This window comes from Rhinatrema bivittatum, chromosome 2 (assembly GCF_901001135.1).
Source record: "Rhinatrema bivittatum chromosome 2, aRhiBiv1.1, whole genome shotgun sequence".
NCBI lineage: Eukaryota > Metazoa > Chordata > Amphibia > Gymnophiona > Rhinatrematidae > Rhinatrema > Rhinatrema bivittatum.
In genome coordinates, this window is record NC_042616.1 from 266,370,212 (window position 1) to 266,394,298 (window position 24,087).

Here is a 24,087-nt window from a genome sequence, read left to right on the forward strand (position 1 = left end):
TCTATTTGACAAGAGTACCTGATTACATATTGCTACCTTCAGTACATAAGTAAAGAAATGTCAAAATAACATAGGCATCGAGCATCTAAAACTTCTAATGACTAGATACATAGAAACATAGAAATGACGGCAGAAGAAGACCAAACGGCCCATCCAGTCTGCTCAGCAAGCTTCACACACTTTTTTTTTCTCATACTTATCTGTTTCTCTTAGCTCTTTGGTTCTATTTCCCTTCCACCCCCACCATTGATGTAGAGAGTAGTGATGGAGCTGCATCCAAGTGAAATATCAAGCGTGATTAGTTAGGGGTAGTAACCGCCGCAATAAGCAAGCTACACCCATGCTTATTTGTTTTATCCAGACTATGTTATTCAGCCCTTATTGGTTGTTTTTCTTCTTCCCTGCCGTTGAAGCAGAGAGCTATGCTGGATATGCGTGAAGTATCAGTTTTTCTTCTCCCCTGCCGTTGAAGCAGAGAGCTATGCTGAATATACGTGAAGTATCAGTTTTTCTTCTCCCCTGCCGTTGAAGCAGAGAGCTGTGCTGGATATGCGTGAAGTATCAGTTTTTCTTCTCCCCTGCCGTTGAAGCAGAGAGCTGTGCTGGATATGCGTGAAGTATCAGTTTTTCTTCTCCCCTGACGTTGAAGCAGAGAGCTATGCTGGTAATGCGTGTAATACATGAAATACTACTTGCAATAGGCATATGTCTGTACTAATTGTAAAAGTCAAAAGGCATAATCATTTATCTAGAGTTTGGTGCTAATTAAGAGACAAATTCTGGGAGCTTTGCCAAGGTAGAATACATCAATAATGAAGGTCATTCTCTGTTCTTTATCTTAACAAACCACTGGCTATCTTCACAGCTGCACGTGGTCCATGGGAGAGAGAAAGAAAGAAAGGAAAAAAAAGTAAAATGAAATGAAACTAGAAATGGCAGTACAGCACAGGTCATTTCAGAATGGTTCAGAGGTTACTGATTTTCATAGTTCTGATTTTTTGAGGATCCGGGGATCTCATCACTATGTCAAACCTCACGAAATTGCCCTTTAAAGGCTTGCTGTTTTTGGGAGCGAGTTGGAGAAACTGGCCAGTAAGTGGGGCAAATCACCAGTTTTTCGATTACGGAGGATAGGAAGCAGATGCCATGTTCCTTTAACATGAGAGGTCATGCTAAGGGATCCAAGTGTTTTCAACCCTATAGAGGAGCAGCTTTTCAGAGAACTCGACCTTTTGGTAGGTCTCAGTTCTTTCATCCCAGACAGACCACAAGGGGCACAGGCTTGTGTAGTGGACCCTCATGAACCTCCCAATGAAGATTTGCCTACCCACTCTTGGGAGCAGGAGATAGAGGGATGCCTCTCTCTCTTCTATCAGAGGTGGGTCGAGATAACATTGGATCAGTGGGTCCTGGAAATGATACGAGAAAGATATGCGCTGGAGTTTCACAGTATTCCTCAGGATGTGTTCATGTTCTCTCCCTGCCACTCTCTGCAGAAGAAGCAGGCAGTGGAGAATACGTTGGCAAGGCTTCTCAGTCTGAGTGCTGTGATTCTGGTTTCCATGTCTCAAGGAAATACATGGCGCTATTCAATTTTTCTTGTGCCCAAGAAAGAGGGTTCCTTTCATCCCATCCTGGTGTCAACTGTCGTCCAAGCATGAGGCATTTTCGCATGGAGACCTTGAGCTTGGTGCTAATGGCTATACATTTGGGGGAATTTGACCTCTTTGGACCTGTCTATAGCATATCTTCACATTTCCATTTGACTAGAGCATCAACGCTTTTTGTGGTTTGCAGTTCTGGGAGCCATTATCAGTTTTGGGCACTGCTGTTTGGTCTGCCACTGCTCCCAGGACCTTTTCCAAGATAATGGTGGTAGTTGCAACAGAATTGAGAGAGGATGGGATCCTAGTACACCCGTATTTGGACTACTGGCTGATTCAAGCCAAGTTGCTGGAGGAAAGCAGTCTGGTGACCTGCAAGGTGATCTCCCTGTTGCAGGAGCTCAGCTGGGTTATGAACCTGGTCAAGAGCAATCTTCAGCCTGCCCAGTTGTTGGAATTCCTTGGTGTTCGGTTTGACATGGCAAGGTTTTCCTGCCGGAAGCTCGTATTCAGAAGTTAATGGCACAGCTGCGTCTATTGATGAACACTCTGCGCCCACCCATATGGTCCTACCTGCAGGTACTTGGTTTAATGGTGGCAACCCTGGAAGCGATACCATGGGCGAGAGCACATATGCATCCTCTTCAGTGCTTCCTGTTGTCTCTGTGGAACCCATAGCCTCTGGACTTTTCAATTCAGCTCCATCTGCCAATGGATGTCTCCTGACTGCAGTGGTAGCTACAGCTGGATCATCTAAGGAAGCGAAATTCCCTAGCACCACTGGTCTGGCTAGTACTGACAACTGATGTGAGCCTCCATGGTTAAGGAGCTCACTGTCAGGAGCTGACAGCGCAAGGGTGCTGGGATGTAGAAATTCTCTGGAACATCAATCATTTGGAAGCTAGGGTAGTCCAGCTGGCATGTTTGCAGTTTGGTGATAGGCTGTAGGGTCGAGCGATCTGGATAATGTCGGATAACGCATAGACTATGGCTTACATAAATTGGCAGGGAGGAACCAAGAGCCAACAAATGTCACAGGAGATAGATCAACTTATAGAATTAACTGATCTACATCTCCAGATGATCTCAGGCTTACATATATCCAGGAAAAGACACAATGTAAGAGCAGACTTTCTCAGCAGGGAATGTCTGAACCCAGGAGAATGGGCATTATCAAATGAGGCATTTCAGCTGATTCTGGATCGTTGGGGTCTCCTGTTTCTAGACTTGCTGGCTATTTTTTGTAATTCAAAAGGTCAGTGATTCTTCAGTTGCAGGAGAGATCCAAAGTCGGGGATCCCGAAGAGGATCTGGCCACCCATCCTTCCTCCCAGTTGGTATTGGCATCAGCAATGTTTGAGGAGGAGCTGGAGTGCCAAGTCCACCTAACAGTGGACCGGGTGCTGCAGGGCTCCAGTCCTGTAGCACTGATGATACTGGACCCAGTGCCGCCCTTCCTCATACTGCTTCTGGAGAAGTTCAACATGCTCATCAGTGCATTATCAATCCAGCTGGCATTGGTTCCTGAGACGGCTTCGGTGTCCGGCGGGACACCAAGGCCTCCCACTACTGATACAGTGGTAGTTGCTGGTTCCGCTGAGGACGAAGCTCCACTGAGGCCAGTAGAAACATCTAGGCCTACCGCCCCTGTTCAGTGAGGATGTGGAAACCTGTAACCTTGGGGGGATGATGCTTCTGAGTCCTCTGAGCGTCTCCCGTCAGACCCTTCTCCTCCAGTAGAGTGAAGGAAGTCTCCACCTGATGACTTAACCTTCGCAGGGTTTGTGAGGGTGGTGGCAGAAGCCATCCCATTTCAGTTATTAACAGAGGAGGATGCCAAACACACAAAATGCTTGAGATCCTCCAGTTTGTGAAACCTCCTATGGAGATTGTGGCAATCCCGGTGCACGAGATCCTTAAGGAGCTGTTGCTGAGGATATGGAAACACCTCTTATCGTGCCTCCTGTTAACAAGGTGGACAGGGTCTATCTTGCCCAGAATGCTGCCGGATTCGATTTGTGGTCCAATCCTCCCTCAAGAGGCCAAGCACTTGGACTCATTCCTCAGTGCCTCAGAAGAACCATAGAGCGAAGGACACTCTTGGGGAAAAGGAAGGCGCCATGCTTATTGCCCACATGGCTGCCTACCAGCTCTGCATGAGCCAGTACTCGGGGCACATCTGAAAGCAGGTGCAGGAGGTGGATGAGCAGCTGCCTCAACAGCAGCAGGACACCCTCATGTCACTGGTGCATAAGGACCCGGAGTGCAGAAAATACGAGGTCCAAGTGACTGTTATCGAGATGGCATCGAGGGTCTCTGCAGTGAGAATTGGTGCCGCAGAATGGCATATCTGCGGGCCTCGGATCTCTGACCAGAAGTACAGGAATGCGGTGATGCCTCCGTGCCATGTGCTGGGGAGAATCCCTTCAGAGATAGGGTGAGGGATTCTGTGGCCCAACTTTGGGACCATTTTGAAACCCTCCAACAACTCTCCACCAGCACTCCAGACTTGTCCTCTTCTAGGAGACTGGCGAGACAGGGGCCAAGGAAGTCTTTCGCCAAAGAAAGAACTATCTTCCGCCCTCATGCTCCCATCCACATCATCAGGGTTCCTCTGGTTGTCACAGGCAGCAGAGGGCCCCCAAGCCCCAGCCGGCTGCTCAGTTAACTCCAGGGCTGGGTTTTGACTGAGATATAGGGCACATAGGCCAGTCGCCCATACAAGGGACATTGTACCTTCCAATCGGGGGCAGGTTGCGCTTCTTTGCAAACCAGTGGCCCAGTATAATCTCAGACCAGTGGGTTCTTTCCATCGTCCGTCAAGGTTACCAATTGAATCTATTGGGTGTCCTGCCAAATTGCCCTCCCTACCTGTTTTGGGGGCTGGTAGCGCGTCAGAGGTACTGCTAACCTAGCTATCCTCCCTCTTAACGGCCAGAGTGGTTGAGCCCTTACCACAAGGCAAAAAAGTGTGGTGTTTCTACTCCCACTGCTTCCTGATTCCAAAGAGAACAGGAGGGCTCCATTCCATTCTAGACCTGAGGGCCTTGAACAAGTTTCTAAGAAAAGTTCAAGATTTTTTTTTTCCCTCTGGCACCTTGATCTCCCTTTTTTGCAAAAAGGGGACTGGCTATACTCCCTTGATATAAAGGATGCATACACTCATCGAGAACTTCCCCACTCATAGGCAGTATCCCTGATTTGTGGTATGAAAAACAGCACTTCCAGTATCAGTTTTTGCCGTTTGGGCTAGCGTCAGCACTATGGGTCTTCACAAAATGTCTGGCCTTGGTGACAGCGCACCTTCGCAAGCTGGGAGTGCATGTTTTTCCTTATCTGGACATTTGGCTGATCAAGAGCACATCTCAGGCAGGGGCCACGAGGTCCATTTGCTTGACCATCTGGGTGTTGGAGTCACTAGGTTTCGTTCTCAACTACCCAAAGTCCCATCTAAGTTCTCAATTCAGTTGGGCTTCATCAGAGCCCTGCTAGATGTGGCTCAGACAGAGGCCTTCCTGCCTTGCCAGAAGGCAGTCACCTTGATGACCATCGTGCCAGAGATTCAACAGAGCCAGCAGGTGTCTGGCACATGTTGAGGCTGTTGGATCATGTGGCTGCGACCATCCATGTCACTGTCTTGGCATGTTTAAGCATGTGCAAAGCCCAATGGACCCTGAGGATGCAGTGGTGATAGACCATTCAGAGCCTCCAGGATTGCATCAGTCATCCTGTATCTCTGGGACTCATTGCCCTGGTGACTGGTAATTTCAAATCTGGAACAGGGAATCTTTTCAAAGTCTACCTACCCAAATTGACCTAACCACGGATGTGTCCACCTTGGGATGGGGAGCTTATGTTGATGAACTTAGCACCCAGGGTTTCTGGTCTGCTCAGGAACGCTCTTGTCGAATCAACTTCCTTGAGCTTCGGGCTATCAGGTGTGCGCTAATGGCTTTCAGAGGTTGGCTGTCCAACAAAGTTGTCCTGATCCAAACAGACAACCAGGTAGCCAGGTGGAATGTCATCAAGCAGGGAGGCACTGGATCGTTCCATCTGTCAGGAAGGTGTTCCAGATTTAGTTGTGGGCCATGACCCACGGGATGATGCTCAGGGCTAAGTACCTGGCCAGGATGGAGAACTAAGTAGGAGACAGGCTGAGTTGAATCTTCAGACCCCACGACTAGTCCCTGGACCATGGGGTAGTGAATTGGATATGCCGCCTGTGGGGGAGCCCAGATGTAGATCTGTTCGCATCCCCTTGCACCAGGAAGGTGCCTCAGTTCTGCTCCCTTTACAGGTCAGACGGGAAACCAGCTTCTGATGCCCTTGACCATCACTGGGGCAAGGGTCTTCTGTTTGCGTATCCTGATTCCCTTAGTGGCAAAGACTCTCGCTTGCAGCTTCAAGAGGACAGTAGGACTATGATCCTCATAGTGACTCACTGGCTGAGACAGGTCTGGTTTCCACACCTATAGGAATTGTCAATCAGGAGATTGATCAGTCTGGGGATTTCCCCAGATCTCATCATGCAATATCAAGGCAGGCTGCAGCATCTCAGTCTCCAGTCCCTGTCACTCATAGCCTGGATGCTGAAAGGTTAATTCTGCAGCTGCTTGATCTTTCAGCGGGATGTATCTTGGGTCCTGGTGGTTTCTAGAAAGCCTTCCACTAGAAAGACCTATTCACTGAAGTGGAGGAGATATTCCTTGTGGTGTGAGCAGAAGGCCCTATATCTATTCTCCTGCTCCACACAAAAATTGCTTGATTACCTTGTACATCTGTCAGAAGCTGGCTTAAAAACTAACTCCATTAGAGTTCTATCTCAGTATAGTTGGTGCATATCACCAAAGTGTAGATGGTACGCCCATCTCTGTACAGCCTAAAGTTGTACATGTTATGTGGGCCCTGATTTGATTGAAGTCTCCCCTAAGGACTCTCACTTTGACTTGTGACCTCAACATGGTGTTAACTCAGCTAATGAAAGCTCCTTTTGAGCCTCTGCGCACCTGTGACCTGAAGTACTTGATCTGGAAGAATATATTTTTGTGGCAGTCACCTCAGTGCACAGGGTCATTGAGTTTCCAGGCCTTACTGACTTATCCACCTTACACTACGTTTTATCATGACAAGGTGGTCTTGCGTACGTACCCTAAGTTCGTGCCTAATGTGGTGACTGACTTCCATCTTAACTAGTCAATTATCCTGCCAACATTCTTTCCCAGACCCCATTTGCACCAAGGCAAATGAGCACTGCACAGTTTGGATTGCAATTGAGCCTTAACCTTCTACCTGGATCGTACAGAAGTCCATAGATAGTCCACCCAACTTTTATTTCTTTTGATAGGAATAGGTTGGGCATTGCCGTTGCAAAACACACTATCCAATTGGTTAGGAGATTGCATCATCTCCTGTTATGCCCAGGCGGGACTGCATCTTGGGGGTCAGGTTAAGATGCATCCTTCAGAGCCATGGCAGTGTTAGCCCATTTGGAAGCAGTTCCCGTGGAGGAGATGTGCAAAGATGTGATGTGGAGGTCTCTTCACACATTCACACATCACTATTGTTTGGATAGGTATGGCCAACGCAACCATAGGTTCAGCCAGTCTGTCCTTCGGAACCTGTTTGAGGTATAGAACCCAATTCTCCATGCCTAGGGCCCATTGTTTGGGTTCAGGCTGTCTTCCTCATCTTATACCAACAGCATTGTTTTTGTGCCAGTTGGCACCTGGTTAATTGTCTGTAGGTTCTCTTGAGTTGGGGGGCAACCTGTAGCTAGGGATTCACCCAAATGTGAGGACTACCATCCTGCTTGTCCTCGGAGAAAGCAGAATTGCTTACCTGTAACAAGTGCTCTCAGAAGACAACAGGATGTTAGCCTCACGAAACCCACCTATCACCCTTTGTCGTTGGGTTTCTCCTATTTTTTTGGTTTATTATAATTCTCTGTTACAAGACTGGAGAGGGACCCCATGTAGATGTGTGGTATAGGGCATGCTGGTTGTGTCTAGTCAAAGTTCTAGAAACTTTGACAATTTTTCTGCATTAGGGCTTCATCTTTCTCCTTGATGAGTTTATGCCCTGGTTGTACTAGTTCAAATTTTTGTAACCTTTATTTTTCCATAGTAAACATTTTTCTCACAGGACAAGCAGGATGGTTGTCCTCACAAATGGGTGACATCGAGGATGGAGCCCACCACGGAAAACTTCTGTCAAAGTTTAAACAGAACTTTGACTGGCCCCTACTGGGCATGCCCAGCAAGGCACTGACCCTGCAGCCAGCAGGGGTCTCCCTTCAGTCTTCTTTTTTCCGCGCAGCAGTTGCCACGCGGTGAAAGGAGCTCTCTAACCACGTTCCTGACAGGAATTTGGAAGTTAATTTCCTAAGAAAATTTGCCCCTCAGGGGTCTCCCTTCGACAAATTTTTAGTCATCTTACGGAACCCGGTAAGTTTTTGCCTTTTTCCATCGACTACCGTCGAATTTGGCCCTTGAGGCCTGTTGGCACTTACCGATCCCCAGCCTAAATTTTGGCTTCAGGCCATGGCAACGGGGTTCCGCCGTTGTCCGGATTGTACCCGGACTATGTCCATCACAGACCCCCACAGGGTTTGTGTGATGTGTTTGGGTAGTGAGCATGATGTCCTGACTTGCACCAAATGTGCCTTAATGACACCCAAGGGTCGCAAAGCCAGGATGGAGAAGATGGGGCTCCTCTTCCATGCACCCACCCCAACGCCATCGATAGCATCGACGTCATCGGAACCGGCACCGTCGAAGTTGTACCATCATCGTCAACCCTCCGGTGACCGTCCGCCATCGATCGCTTCTCGGCCGTCGACTCCCGTCCCTTCCCCGGATGGGCGAGGGGATCGGAAGGAAAAGCACCGCTATCGACGGCACAAATCTCGGCCTGTCGAGGATCCACAGCCATCGACCTCTGCTCAAGCCGAGCCACCGACAAAGAAGCCGCGAACAGACCGGACACCCTCCACGTCTCGTTCGCAGGCATCGAGGAAACCCTCACCCTCCCGGGGTGCGGGGGCCATGATCCCACCGGCTACGGTGGTCCCTCCGGCTCTGCCTCAGCCTCCCTCTCCCGTCGAGCCGGGTATGGTTACCCCTGGTCTCTGGGCAGAACTGGACCGGCTGGTCCAGGAGGCCATCGAGAAAGCGATGAAGAAATTGCAACCTCCATCGGCACCGTCTCCGGCACCGGTTCCAGTGCCGCCCCCGGCACCGACACCGGCACCGCCACCGAGGAGGGAACCGACCACCGAGCCGTTGATACAAGTGCTAGCACCGCTACTGAGCCGCATGGAGGCGCTCATGACGGCCCTTCCATCGGTGATTCCAGTGCCATCGACAACACCACCGTCTCCGACTGGATTTTCATCGGCAGGAGAAACACCGTTCCGGATTCCCCCTTCCGGGGTGGTTCCATCGGTGCCTTCTGGTATATCTCCACCGATATATCCTTCGGTTCCATCCATTCCACGCCAGGCACCGATTCCATCGACAGCACCGAAGCCATCGATGCCATTTCTGGTTCCACCTACGGCACCGATTCCACCTCGGTTTCCATCGATGCCTTTAGAGCCTCAGCCAGGTCCATCAGGGTTACAAACCCCACTTGATCCCTACGATACCTGGGGTGATGATGATGATACATCTTCTGACACGGATTTGCCTTCGCCTCCATCTCCTACAGAGAGTAGAAAAAGATCTCCTCCTGAGGATCTATCTTTCATTAACTTTGTGAAAGAGATGTCAGAAGTTGTACCTTTTCAACTACAATCTGAAGCTGATGACAGACACCAGATGATGGAACTCCTTCAATTTCTGGATGCTCCAAAAATCATCGCTTCCATCCCTATACACCAGGTGTTTTTGGATCTGCTCAAGAAAAACTGGGAATCTCCTTCATCAGTGTCCCCAGTTAACAAAAAAGCTGACTCCACCTACCTTGTTCAGTCAGCACCAGGTTTCCAAAAACCTCAACTGGATCATCGCTCTGTTGTGGTTGAGTCCGCGCAGAAGAAGGCCAAGCGTCTTAAGCCACACTCTTCTACCCCACCTACCAGGGACAACAAGTTCCTAGATAGTGTTGGACGGAAAGTCTATCATGGAGCTATGTTGATTTCACGCATAGCTTCATATCAACTTTATATGACTCAGTACAACAGAGCCATCCTTAAGCAGATGCAAGACTATGCTGACACGTTACCAGACCAATACCAACCGCAGCTTCAAGCCCTTCTTCACAAGGGATTTGAGGCAGGGAAGCACGAGATTAGGACTGCCTACGACATATTCGATGCTTCCACAAAAGTTTCAGCCACAGCCATCTCAGCCAGACGTTGGGCTTGGTTAAAATCATCCAACCTTCACCCAGAGGTTCAGGATCGTCTTGCTGATTTACCCTGCTTAGGCGATAATTTGTTTGGAGAGCAAATTCAGCAGATTGTGGCGGAGTTGAAAGACCACCATGAGACGTTGAAACAACTCTCATCTGTCCCACCTGAGCTGACCTCCAAGCAACCGCAAAAGAAAGACTCTAAGAAGTCATTCTTTCAACCACGCCGTTATTACCCTCCATCGGCCAGGCCTCGTCCAGCTCGATCCTCTACTAGGCCTCAGCCGCGTCAGCCTAGGAAACAAAGGCCTACTGTAGCCCCTCCACCTGGGCCTGCGGCTGGCCTTTGACTCCCCTGTAGGGAACACATGCCAAACCCCTCTTCCGGACATCCCTGTAGGAGGTCGACTGTACCATTTTCTACAACCTTGGTTGCAGATCACCTCAGATCAGTGGGTGCTAACAATTATCACACAGGGTTACCACCTCAACTTCATAACTCTTCCGGCAGACTCCCCGCCTCTTCAAGCGTGGAGTCTATCCACCCATTTGGCTCAAATACAACAGGAAGTATCCCTTCTTCTGCAATCAAATGCTATAGAACCTGTTCCTCCCTCTCAACGAGGCAAGGGATTCTATTCCAGATACTTCCTAATACCAAAGAAATCGGGGGGACTACGTCCCATTTTGGACCTTCGAGCCCTCAACAAATACCTTCAAAAAGAGAAGTTCAAAATGGTAACCCTAGGCGCGCTGCTCCCTCTGCTACAAAGAGGGGATTGGCTGTGCTCTCTCGACCTCAAGGACGCTTATACCCACATTGCGATCACACAATCCCATTGCAAATATCTGCGGTTTCTAGTTGGCCACGACCATTATCAATACCGTGTCCTCCCTTTCGGTCTAGCTTCTGCCCCACGAGTCTTTACCAAATGTCTCGTAGTGGTAGCAGCATTCCTCAGGAAGGAAGGTGTCCACGTCTACCCATACCTGGACGATTGGCTAATCAGGGCCTCCACCCAACAGATAGCTCAATCCTCCCTAAAATTGACAATTCAAACACTCCTTTCCTTAGGATTTCTCGTCAATTACGAGAAATCTTGCTTAGTCCCGTCTCAAACCTTATCCTTCATTGGGGCAGACTTGGACACCTTACAGGCAAAGGCTTACCTTCCTCTTCAGAGGGTCCACACCCTAATGTCCCTGGCTCGCCAGCTCCAGTCTCAGAACACTGCCACGGCTCGCCAGTTCCTCATTCTCCTAGGGCACATGGCATCCTCGGTTCAAGTCACTCCCATGACCCGACTAGCCATGAGAGTAACACAATGGACTCTACGACACCAATGGATTCAAGCTTTTCAGCCTCTGTCCTCCATAGTCACAGTCACACAAGCGCTGCGCCTATCCTTAACCTGGTGGACGACTCAGGTCAACCTCCTTCAGGGCTTACCCTTTCTTCCACCGGATCCGCAAGTAATCCTAACCACCGACGCTTCTCATATCGGTTGGGGAGCCCATGTGGACGACTTTCAAACCCAAGGGTTATGGTCCAAAGAGGAAGCCGAACACCAGATCAATTTCCTGGAACTTCGAGCAATCCGCTATGTGCTCCGCACTTTCAAAGATCATCTCTTTCATCAGATAATCTTAATCCAGACGGACAACCAAGTGGCCATGTGGTACATAAACAAGCAGGGAGGCACAGGCTCCTTCCTTCTGTGTCAGGAAGCTGTGCAGATCTGGGCGGAAGCCCTCTCCCACTCCATGTACCTCAGGGCCACTTACCTGCCGGGAGTAGACAATGTATTGGCAGACCAGCTGAGCCGTGTCTTCCAACCGCACGAGTGGTCACTCGATCCTCTGGTAGCGACCTCTCTGTTTCACAAGTGGGGTTCTCCCCGCATAGACCTCTTTGCGTCCCCTCAGAACCACAAAGTGGACGATTACTGCTCTCTCATTTGGAGCCAGCACTCTCGGCCGAGGGATGCATTCTCCCTCAAGTGGACAACCGGTCTGCTCTATGCATTCCCTCCACTTCCTCTTGTGTCAAAGACTCTCGTGAAGCTACGCCAGGACGGAGGAACCATGATCCTGATAGCACCTTACTGGCCACGCCAAGTATGGTTTCCAATACTCCAGGATCTCTCCATCCGCAGGCACATTCCTCTGGGAAAGGACCCGCATCTGCTCACTCAAAACGACGGATGCCTCCTCCATCCCAACCTCCAAGCCTTGTCCCTGACGGCATGGATGTTGAAAGGTTAGTCCTTCAGCCTTTCAACCTTTCAGATTCCGTTTCTCGGGTCCTGATAGCTTCACGAAAGCCTTCCACAAGAAAGTCTTACTCATACAAATGGAAAAGGAACACATCATGGTGCACTTCTCAGTCCCTTGATCCCCTTTCCTGTCCAATCTCCAAATTCTTGGACTATTTATGGCATCTCTCTGAATCAGGTCTTAAAACCTCTTCTATCAGAATGCATGTCAGTGCGGTAGCCGCCTTCCATAAAGGTGTACAGGGTGTCCCTATTTCAGTACAACCCCTAGTAACACGTTTTCTTAAAGGCTTGCTCCATCTGAAGCCACCCTTACGTCCTCCGGCCCCATCTTGGGACCTTAACCTGGTTCTTGGTCGTCTAATGAAACCTCCTTTCGAACCTCTGCACTCCTGTGAGTTAAAGTATCTCACATGGAAAGTGTTATTCCTTTTGGCTATCACTTCAGCTCGCAGGGTTAGTGAATTGCAGGCCCTAGTTACCTATCCGCCTTACACTAAGCTCCTGCAGGACCGGGCGGTACTCCGCACTCACCCTAAATTTTTACCTAAGGTAGTTTCTGAGTTTCATATTAATCAATCCATCATACTACCTATCTTTTTTCCCAGGCCCCACTCCAACTCCGGGGAACAGACTCTGCATACCCTAGACTGCAAACGAGCTCTAGCTTTTTATCTAGACCGTACAGTTGCTCACAGGAAGAGCACTCAATTATTTGTCTCTTTTCATCCTAACAAGTTAGGACATCCTGTGGGTAAGCAGGCTCTTTCCTCCTGGTTGGCGGACTGCATTTCTTTTTGCTATCAGCAAGCTGGCATTCCCTTTCAAGACCGTGTGAAAGCACACTCTGTGAGGGCCATGGCGACGTCAGTGGCACACCTTCGATCGGTGCCGCTTCCTGACATCTGCAGGGCTGCAACCTGGAGTTCTCTCCATACCTTTGCAGCCCACTATTGTTTGGACAAAGCTGGAAGACAGGACTCCATCTTCGGCCAATCTGTCTTGCGTAACCTTTTTCCAATGTGATGTACCAACACCCTTCCACCTTCCCGGTAGGGTGCGGATGCCCTTTACCAAATTCCACCCCAGTTGTAGTGCCTGTTGCACGTCGTTGGGTGCATTTGGTGCAAGTCAGGACATCCTCAGCTCGGTACTCACCCATTTGTGAGGACAACCATCCTGCTTGTCCTGTGAGAAAGCAAATGTTGCTTACCTGATGTAACAGGTGTTCTCACAGGACAGCAGGATGTTAGTCCTCACGAAACCCTGTAGCTTTGAAAATCAGACTGAAGGGAGACCCCTGCTGGCTGCAGGGTCAGTGCCTTGCTGGGCATGCCCAGTAGGGGCCAGTCAAAGTTCTGTTTAAACTTTGACAGAAGTTTTCCGTGGTGGGCTCCATCCTCGATGTCACCCATTTGTGAGGACTAACATCCTGCTGTCCTGTGAGAACACCTGTTACATCAGGTAAGCAACATTTGCTTTCTAGTGTTTTAGCTGCTGTAAATATGCCAGCCATTTTATGTTCCTTTTTTTTTTTTTTTTTGTAATGTCTTCATTCTCATCAGTATCTCTTTGATTTGTGGTATTGCAAACTATGCTGTACCTCAGAAAGGGTGCCTTGCCAAGACTCTGTATGTTTCTTTTCTTTGCAACTAACAAGGAATCTTTAAGTGCCTTGCTTGCCACTCTTTTGGAAGTCTTGTCTTTTATTTTGATTTCTTTTTCATGCTACTACAACTTCCCCTCTCGGCTTATAAAAAGCATGATGGAAACTTTGGGAAAATTAGGCTATGAGTAAATAAGCATTTTTAGTGGATCAGAAGTGATCTAATTGAGTGTCAAATCACTGTAACAATTTCATAGTTATGTGGCGTGTGTTGTGCTTGAAAGGAAGTAGCAATTCAGAATGTTTGAGCAACTGTTGAGTAGTTCAAAGGAAATAAACTTTTTGAAAGAAAATTAAGCCTATGTTAAAAGGCTGCTACTGTCTTAGTTTTAGATTTATATTCCACTTTTCACACTTTTTAAGCACTTCAAAGTGGATTACATTCAGGTACTGTAGGTATTTCCCTATCCCCAGAGGGCTTGCAATGGAGGGTAAAGTGACTTGCCCAAGGTCACAAGGAGTGACAATGTGACTTGAACCTGGGTCTCCTGGTTCATAGCCCACTGCTCTAACCACTAGGCTATTCCTCCCACTCTTCAATGAAAACTGGCTTCCCTGGTTCTCAACCTCTTCTAACCACTAGGCTATACCTCCAGTCCTTGTGGGTAACCACTCTATCTTAATGGTGTTGCTATTTTACTTGTCAGATTGCACAACTTGACTTGTTGCTGTTCAAAGCTTTCATTTTCTTAAAAGCCTAGCTGGAGGCCAGGAATGAACTGAGTTAAAATGGCTTGCGCTTTTCTTCCAGGGAAAACAATGATTTATTTTGGTTCTGTACGAATATGCATGTTTTTAGTATCAGAAATTGCCAGCTGTGTTAGTGGATCTAGATGTATCTACAGAATTGAGCCAGAATCATTAACAGGTAGTTTGTAATAGTCAATGGGTTAAAAATTTTGTTTTGGAATTGCTCCAACCTATTTTTAAAAGTGTATTCTTTTTTTTATGGTACAATCCATGTTGACTGAATTTGAAATTTTTATTTTATAGGTTGAGCAATCAAAAGTTTTAATAAAGGAAGGTGGTGTTCAGTTACTTCTCACAATAGTCGACACACCAGGATTTGGAGATGCAGTAGACAATAGCAATTGGTAAGGTCAAGTTTTCATGTTTCAGTTTCTGCAAACATTTGTTATCTTTTCATGTTCACTTTGTAAACTGATCATTTTAGTTTCTCATTTGCAGTTATTTATAAACTCTCCTTTTCAAAGCATTTTAAAAGTATTGTGACCTCATAAACATGTTTAGGATAATTTCGATAATATATTGAGCCATTTGTTTTTTCTTTTTTTTTTTTTTAAATTATGGATTTCTTAGTATCAGTCTGAGCCAGATATATTAATGTATTTGCATGCATATGGTCAAAAAAGGCTAATTTGGATAGCAATAAAACCTGTCTGACAGGGCAGAATTTCAGAAGTCCTGGTCTACTGTTGCAACCGTCCCTTCCCGAAGGCTTCACTGTGCCTACCTTTCTTTCTTTGCACCTCCTCTCGCTATGGATGGGACGACTGGCTGCCGCGGTGTTTGGGTGCTGTCTCCCGCCATGCTCCGCTGGTACCTTAGGGTGCATGCGCTGCGCGGCCCTCACTCTTATTTTCCTACTTGGCGCGAACCTCAGGAGCGTCCCCCTGTGATGATGTCACGCTGCCCGGATATTTAAAGCCTACGATGTTTGCTAGCCTTTGAGATAGCAAGGGGGATTCCTACGGACGGGATTCACTCTCCATACCCAGCTACTCTGCCTCTCCAATCTTCCATTGGACTCTTAACGTTAACTGGGTACCCACTCCTCGGGGGCCTCACTTGCTTCTCAGGTCGCTATCAGGAAACCGGTACTCGCTTCTCGAGGGCCCATGTTCCCTGACTCGCTGCCTGCTCCTACCTTCTCTTCTGCCTGGAAGGATTCGCTATCTTAAACACCAGTGAGTACTGCCATCTTCACTCAGAGCTGTTCCCTGGAACCAGGTACTCGCTTCTCGAGGACCTGCCTCCGTTCCAGCCCTAGTGCCGCCATCTACGTGGAACCGCTGTGCTGTGTGAGTACATTACCTTCAAGCCTCTCAGGGATCAGGTACCCGCTCCTCGAGGGCCTGTTCTCCCTATCCTGGGGTTCTCCATACTGGGGCTTTGTGCATATTCCACTGTACTCATCATTCTTAGTTCTTTCCACTACAGCACTGCTACCGGAGGAGTCGCTGTTCCAGCGCCTGAGGGATACTAGCCCAGCCAGGCTACTTGTACCGCCACCTCTGGTGGCTTCATCACGTTGTCTAATAAAAGATCAATCTCTGTCAGGCTGATATATTTGGACGTGGCATTTGTGGATGTGTGTTTTCGACGCGCTAGCTTTACCCCTTATTCAGTAAGGAGTAATAGTGCATCGAAAACGCGCGTCCAACTCCCCCGAGACTAATAGCACCCGCAACATGCAAATGCATGTTGATGGCCCTCCGACTTAATATAATGGCGATATTAAGTCAGAGGTCCAAAAAGTTGTCGGCTGCCACGGTGTCCAAGGATCCACCCAAACCTCACTAATTATAACATCTGCAGAGCCCCTCTAGTTCACAGCTGAATAAACTAGTATTGAAGAGAAGCAGAGACAGAGAAGAACCACTTTAGCTTTTTGAGGACTCTTCTGACCTCCTCTTGTATGAGGCTACATGCCCAGAAACACACACACACACAATATTGAGAACTCTGCAAAGGGAAAGCAGAACTTCCTTTTTAATACTGCAGCATTTTAGTACTTGCTGTTCTCACAGGACAAGCAGGATGGTAGTCCTCACATATGGGTGACATCAGGATGGAGTCCAATCACGGAAAACTTCTGCCAAAGTTTCCAGAACTTTGACTGGCTCCTACTGGGTATGCCCAGCATGGCACTAACCCTGCAGCCAGAGGGGTCCCCCTTCAGTCTTCTTTTTTCCGCGCAGCAGTAGCTTCGCGGTTTAGGTGCTCTGAAGAGATTTCTGACAATTTTCCTCGACTTATTTAAAATTATTTTGCCCCACAGGGGTCCCTCCTCTAACTTTTCTCAGGCCGCGGTACTCCGGTAAGTTTGACAGTCTTTCGTCGATTATTGTCGAGTTCGGCCCTCACGGCCTACTGGCCGTCGACCGCACAGCAGCTCGATTTTTTTTCTATGGCCATGACATCGGGGTTTCGTTGGTGCCCGGACTTTACTCATACTATGTCTATCACAGACCTTCATGGAGTCTGTGTAATGTGTTTAGGCCGTGAGCATGATGTCCTGACTTGCACCAAATGTGCCCTCATGACACCAAAAATTCGCAAAGCCAGAATGGAGAAGATGGGACTCCTCTTCCGTGTTCACACTCCTACGTCGTCCATCACATCGACGTCATCAGAACCGGCACAGTTGAAGTTGCACCAGCATCGACCTTCGTCCGGTGACCATCCGCCATTGACGTCTTCACGGCCATCGACTCCGTTACTCCCACTCAAGATCGAGGGGATGGTAGGGAGAAACATCGGCATCGTAAGTCTCAGACCGTCGAGGGAGCGAAATCATCTACCTCTCCACTGTCCTAGCCACCATCGAAGAAGCCCCGTCCAGAAATGGCACAGACCATTCCTGTGACCGGGACATTGAGGTCACCCTCACCCGATTGGGGTTTGGGAGTCGCGATTCCGCCTGTAAAGGTGGTCCCTCCGACTGTGCCTCCGCCTCCCTCTTCCGTCACGGAGCCGGGCTGCTTGCTTCAGGTCTCCGGGAAGAACTGGACCAGCTGGTCCAGGAGGCCATCGACAAGGCGATGCAACTGCTCCAGGTTCCATCGGCACAGAGAGTGGAACTGGTCACCGACCTGATGACAGCAGCGCTGGCACCGCTGCTATCCCGGATGGAGGTGATCAATACCACCCTTCCACTGGTGATTCCCGGGTCTCCAATGGCTCCGGTGCGCTCCCCGTTGATAGCTTCATCAGGAGGAGAAACACCGTTCCGCATTCCTCCTTCGGGAGTATTGCTTCAGCCATCGATGCCAATTCATCCCTCGCAACCGATTCATTCGTCTGGAGCGATACGCACATTGGCACCATCGATGCCTTTGATACAGGCAACGATGCCCTCCAGGCTGTTCATGGTGCCCCCGGCGATTCCTTCGATTTTCTCGGAGCCTCAGCCGGGGCCTTCGGGTATCCAACCCCCTTCTCGTCCTACAGGTCAGTCTGCTGATCCTTATGACACCTGGGGTGATGATACTTCCACAGACACCGATGACTTACCTTCACCTCCCTCTCCTACTGAAAGTAGAAAGCGTTCTCCTCCAGAGGACCTTTCTTTCATTAATTTTGTGAAGGAATTGTCTGAGTTGGTCCCTTTTCAGTTTCAGACGGAGCAGGATGATAGGCACCAGATATGGAGCTCCTCCAGTTCCTGGATGCCCCTAAAGTGATCACGTCTATTCCCGTTCATCAAGTTCTTCTTGACCTCAAAAAGAACTGGGAAAACCCAGGATCCATTGCCCCAGTCCATAGAAAAGCTGACACTACCTATTTAGTACAGTCAGCCCTCTGCTTTCAAAAATCTCAGCTCGACCACCACTTAGTTGTGGTGGAATCGGTTCAAAAGAAAGCAAAAAGGACGAAGCCTCACTCATCTACCCCTCCTGTTAAGGAACACAAGTTCCTAGACAATATTGGTCGACGAGTGTTCCAAGGGGCCATGCTCATCTCCAGAATTGCTGCTTACCAGCTGTATATGACCCAATACAATAGGGTCATTTTCAAGCAGATACAGGACTTCTCTGAATCCCTGCCTGAACAATTCCAACAGCTTCAAATCCTTGTCAACAAAGGGTTTGAGGCAGGAAAGCATGAGATAAGAACAGCTTACAATATCTTCAACACCTCTACTAGAGTGTCTGCAGCTGCCATTTCGGCAAGACGATGGGCCTGGCTCAAATCTTCTGACTTTCGGCCAGAAGTACAAGACAGGCTATCTGACCTACCATGTGTAGGAGACAATCTGTTCGGTGAACAGATCCAGCAAATAGTGGCTGAATTAAAGGACCATCATGAGACCCTTAAACAGCTCTCATCGATACCTTCCGACTTCCCCTCAAGACAGCCCTTTAGGAAGGACTCTAAGAAGTCATTCTTCCGTCCAAGGAAGTACTATCCTCCACCAGCAAGATCCCGAACTTCGAGGCCTTCCCAAAAACCTCAGCCTCGCCAGGCCCGGAAGCAAAAGCCGCAAGCAGCTCCTCAGCCGGAGCTGCTTCAGGTTTTTGACTTTCACTTGGAAAGCAGCAGTCTGATTCCTCTGCCAAGCATACCAGTGGGAGGTCAATTGTGCCACTTTCACGGCATGTGGCAATCAATCACAACTGACCAATGGGTGCTAGCAATCGTTGCTCAGGGTTACCACCTAAACTTTCTTGCTCTTCCACCGGACTCACCACCTCTGCAAGCATGGAGAGTATCCGACCATTCTGTCCTTCTGGAGCAGGAGGTTTCCCTTTTTCAGTTAAGAGCAATAGAACCTGTCCCACTCTCGCAGCAAGGCCTAGGGTTCTATTCCCGGTATTTTTTGATCCCCAAAAAATCCGGGGGAGTTCGTCCAATTCTGGACCTACATGCTCTCCACAAGTACCTTCAGTGAGAAAAGTTCAAGATGGTAACCTTGGGCTCGCTTCTACCTCTTCTGCAAAGAGGAGAATGGCTCTGCTCTCTGGACCTTCAGGACGCATACACACACATTGCGATAACTCCAGCTCATCGCAAGTACCTCAGGTTTTTAATAGGCCCAAAGCACTTTCAATATCGCGTGCTTCCGTTCTGCCTAGCATCGGCACCACGAGTCTTTACCAAATGTCTCGTGGTGGTCGCAGCTTTTCTCAGGAAGGAAGGTGTTCACGTCTACCCCTATCTGGGCAACTGGTTAATCAGGGCTCCAACCCAGCAAGCCGCTCGGTCGTCCCTCGATTTGATCCTACACACTCTACTTTCTCTAGGATTTCTCGTCAATTACGAAAAATCCTATTTAGTCCCATCTCAAACCTTGTCGTTCACTGGGGCAGACTTGGGCACCTTGCAGGCAAAAGCCTTTCTACCTCAACAACTAGCGCTAACCCTCGTGTCTCTCGCTCACCAGTTGCAGTCTCAGCATACAGCAACAGCTCGCCAATTCCTCGTCCTTTTAGGACACATGGCGTCCTCAGTCCATGTCACACCAATGGCCCGCCTGGCCATGAGGCTCATGCATTGGACTCTGAGGTCACAATGGATTCAAGCTGTTCAACCTCTGTCGACCATTGTCCACATCACAGACGCACTCAGTCTGTCTCTCTCCTGGTGGAAAGATCACGACAGTCTCCTCCAGGGACTTGCCCTTTCAAGTGCCAGATCCTCAACTCATTCTCACCACCACCGCTTCCAACCTCAGGTGGGGAGCCCATGTGGACAATCTACAGACACTAGGGTCTTGGTCTCCAGGGGAAGCCAAACATGAAATAAACTTCCTAGAACTTCGAGCAATGCGATATGCTCTCAGGGCTTTTCAGGAACGCCTGTCAAATCACGTCATCCTGATTCAGACGGACAACCAGGTGGCCATGTGGTACATCAACAAGCAGGGAGGCACAGGTTCCTTCCTTCTGTGTCAAGAAGCTGCGCAGATTTGGTCGGAAGTGCTCTCCCACTCAATGTACCTCAGGGCCACCTCCTTCACGGGAGTGGACAATGTTTTGGCAGACAAACTGAGTTGCGTCTTCCAGCCACACGAGTGGTCTCTTAACCCCTTGGTAGCGACCTCAATGTTTCGCCAATGGGGATACCCCCAGACGGACCTCTTTGCGTCTCCTCAGAACCACAAAGTGGACAATTACTGCTCCCTCATTCGGAGCGAGCGCTCTCAGCCCAGAGATGCATTCTCCCTCTCTTGGGCAACCAGTCTGCTCTATGCATTCCCTCCACTTCCTCTTCTTTCGAAGACTCTTGTGAAACTACGTCAGGACAAGGGAACGATGATCCTGATAGCACCTCACTGGCCACGCCAAGTGTGGTTTCCCATACTCCAGGATCTCTCCAGCCGCAGGCACATTCTCTTGGAAATGGACCCACATCTGATCACTCAAACCAACAGATGCCTAAGCCATCCCAATCTTCAGGCCTTGTCCCTGACGGCATGGATGTTGAAAGGTTAATCCTTCAACCGCTTAACCTTTCAGATTCGGTTTCTAGTGTCCTGATTGCTTCCCGAAATCCTTCCACAAGAAAATCTATTTCCTATAAATGGAAAAGGTATGCATCATGGTGCACTTCGCAGTCCCTTGATCCCTTTTCCTGTCCAATCCCGAGGTTTTTGGACTATCTCTGGCATTTGTCAGTCAGGTCTAAAAACCTCGTCCATCAGAATGCATGTTAGTGCGGTAGCCGCCTTCCATAAAGGTGTCGAGGATGTTTCTATCTCAGTACAACCCCTCGTAACACGATTTTTAAAGGGCTTGCTCCATATCAAGCCACCTTTTTGTCCTCCGGCCCCTTCTTGGGACCTTAATCTGGTTCTTGGTCAGCTCATGAAACCACCATTCGAGCCTCTTCACTCCTGTGACCTAAAATATCTCACATGGAAAGTGATTTTCCTTTTCGCTATCACTTCAGTTCGCAGGGTTAGTGAGTTACAGGCCCTAGTTACCTATCCGCCTTACACGAAACTCCTGCAGGACCGGGCGGTACTCTGCACTCACCCTAAGTTTTTACCCAAGGTAGTTTCAGAGTTTCACATTAATCAATCCTTCATACTACCTATCTTCTTTCCCAGGCCCCACTCCAATCCAGGGGAACAGGCTTTGCATACCCTTGCCTGTAAATGGGCTCTAGCTTTCTATCTAGACCGTACACTTGCCCACAGGAAGAGCACTCAGTTATTCGTCTCTTTCCATCCCAACAAATTAGGGCAACCTGTGGGTAAGCAGACTCTCTCCTCCTGGTTGGCAGACTGCATATCTTTTTGCTACCAGCAAGCGGGCATTCTTTTTCAAGACCATGTTAAAGCACACTCTGTGAGGGCCATGGCAACTTCAGTAGCACACCTAAGATCCGTGCCACTTCCTGACATTTGCAGGGCTGCCACTTGGAGCTCTCTCCATACCTTCGCAGCCCACTATTGCTTGGACAAAGCCGGAAGACAAGATTCCATCTTCGGCCAGTCTGTCCTGCGTAACCTATTTCCATAGTTGACGTACCAACACCCTTCCGCCTGCCCAGTGGGGTTCTGGATGCCCTCTACCAAATTCCACCCCAGTTTTTGTGCCTGTTGCACGCCGTTGGGTACATTTGGTGCATGTGCGGACATCCTCAGCTCGGTACTCACCCATATGTGAGGACTACCATCCTGCTTGTCCTGTGAGAAAGCAAATGTTGCTTACCTGTAACAGGAGTTCTCACAGGACAGCAGGATGTTAGTCCTCACAAAATCCACCCGCCGCCCCGTGGTGTTGGGTTCGTAACGTTTTGTTTTATTTTTTTGGCACTGCCTGTAGGTATCAAATAAGACTGAAGGGGGACCCCTGCTGGCTGCAGGGTTAGTGCCATGCTGGGCATGTCCAGTAGGGGCCAGTCAAAGTTCTGGAAACTTTGACAGAAGTTTTCCGTGATTGGGCTCCATCCTGATGATGTCACCCATATGTGAGGACTAACCTCCTGCTGTCCTGTGAGAACACCTGTTACAGGTAAGCAACATTTGCTATTTAATTGTGATTGGAGGTAGGCTATGCAGGCTGCAACATTGACTTTATATGTAGTTCTGCACAGAATAAGAGTAAAATGGGAGAGGCAGCTAAATGGGGAGCAGTAGTAGAGGAAGGTGTGGAAGGAGGGAGAAATGACACTATGGAGAGTGGCTATTGTGACTGAAAAGGGGAAGATCCCTGAAAGAGTTCAGGGTGATTGAGAAGCAGAAGCTATCGCTGAGGCAAAGGAAAGTGACTGAAAAGGGGTAGGACAAGTGAATCAAAATTGAAGGGAAACAGCAAAATGAGATGGGGGAAAGTAAAGTAAAATTTGATGTCTAAAGTGCAAAACAGAAAGATAAAATGGAAAAAGGACAGAAATGTAGAAAAGCTTAGTTTTATCTTTATTTCCTTTTCTTTGGCAACTGGTAAAGAAAGAAACTCTGAAAGCAATATAGTATGTTTCCAGAATGTGTTAAAAGCTCTGTGCAGATCGTGGGTGAGGGCTCATTTGGGATATTCTCATTTTTGGAAGCTGCATCTCCTATGAATCGCGACAGTGCAGGTAATCCAGAAAAGGGCTGTTGGAACGATTCAGGCTCTGAAATCATGCACCCAAAAACTTGTGCAGAAATTATGGGAGTTTTAGCTTGAAAGCACTCAGTTTAAGATTCTAATAAAAGTTGCACAATGCATTTTCACAAGTTTGGATGCAAACTTTTCTTTTCAGTACAACTATTTTCTTTCTATAATTCTCAAATTATCAAAACATAAGCTGTTTCAAACTTGTGCAAACGAACTGTCCCGTGTTGGCTCAATGTACAAATTTTTGCACAGTTTTTTTTCTTCAAACTTAAATCTAATTCAGTGATCCTCAATGCTCATATAAACCGGTCATGACTTTCAACCTATTAGATTGTATAGTCATTAAAATATAATGAGGCTTTTTAAAACATTGTGTCTATAAAATTAGTCTCAATTTTGATGGGTTGCAAAAAATCAATTTTACATACACAGTAAATAACTATGATGGCAAATCATCTGCCAGTCTAGTCTTCCCATTATCCTTTCCTGTTGTATTATCACAGTCTACTTGATCTTTGACTTTACATTTATTTCCTCTCAACTAAGGACCATCTGTGTGTATCCCAAGCTTTCTTGAATTCTATTACTGTATTTGCTACTTCCAACTCTGGGTTGAATATTTCCTTGTTACTTGGAGTCTGTTTCCTTATTACTGAAAAGTTCTTGTTTGTGCATTATATATCTTTGATTTATCCCAGGACAAGCAGGATGCTAGTCCTCACATATGGGTGACATCAGTAATGGAGCCCCATATACGGAAAACTTCTTTAAAAGTTTCTATGAAACTTTTGAGTGGCACCGAAGTGCCTACTGAGCATGCTCAGCATGCCATGATATTCCCTGCCACAGGGGTCTCTGTTCAGTCTTCTTTTTTCCGCGAAGCCGTTAGCATCGCGGGT

The 24,087-nt window shown here is 48.2% G+C and overlaps 1 protein-coding gene across 2 annotated transcripts in view; it reads left to right on the top strand.

The window, feature by feature from the left end:
• SEPTIN7 (septin 7) overlaps positions 1 to 24,087 on the top strand; it is a 407,754-nt gene that overhangs the window by 218,073 nt on the left and 165,594 nt on the right. For both annotated transcript variants that reach the window (XM_029589487.1, XM_029589486.1), the window contains exon 5: positions 14,892 to 14,992. In XM_029589487.1, the coding sequence (XP_029445347.1) occupies positions 14,892 to 14,992 (101 nt within the window). The remainder of the gene's footprint in view (positions 1 to 14,891; positions 14,993 to 24,087) is intronic.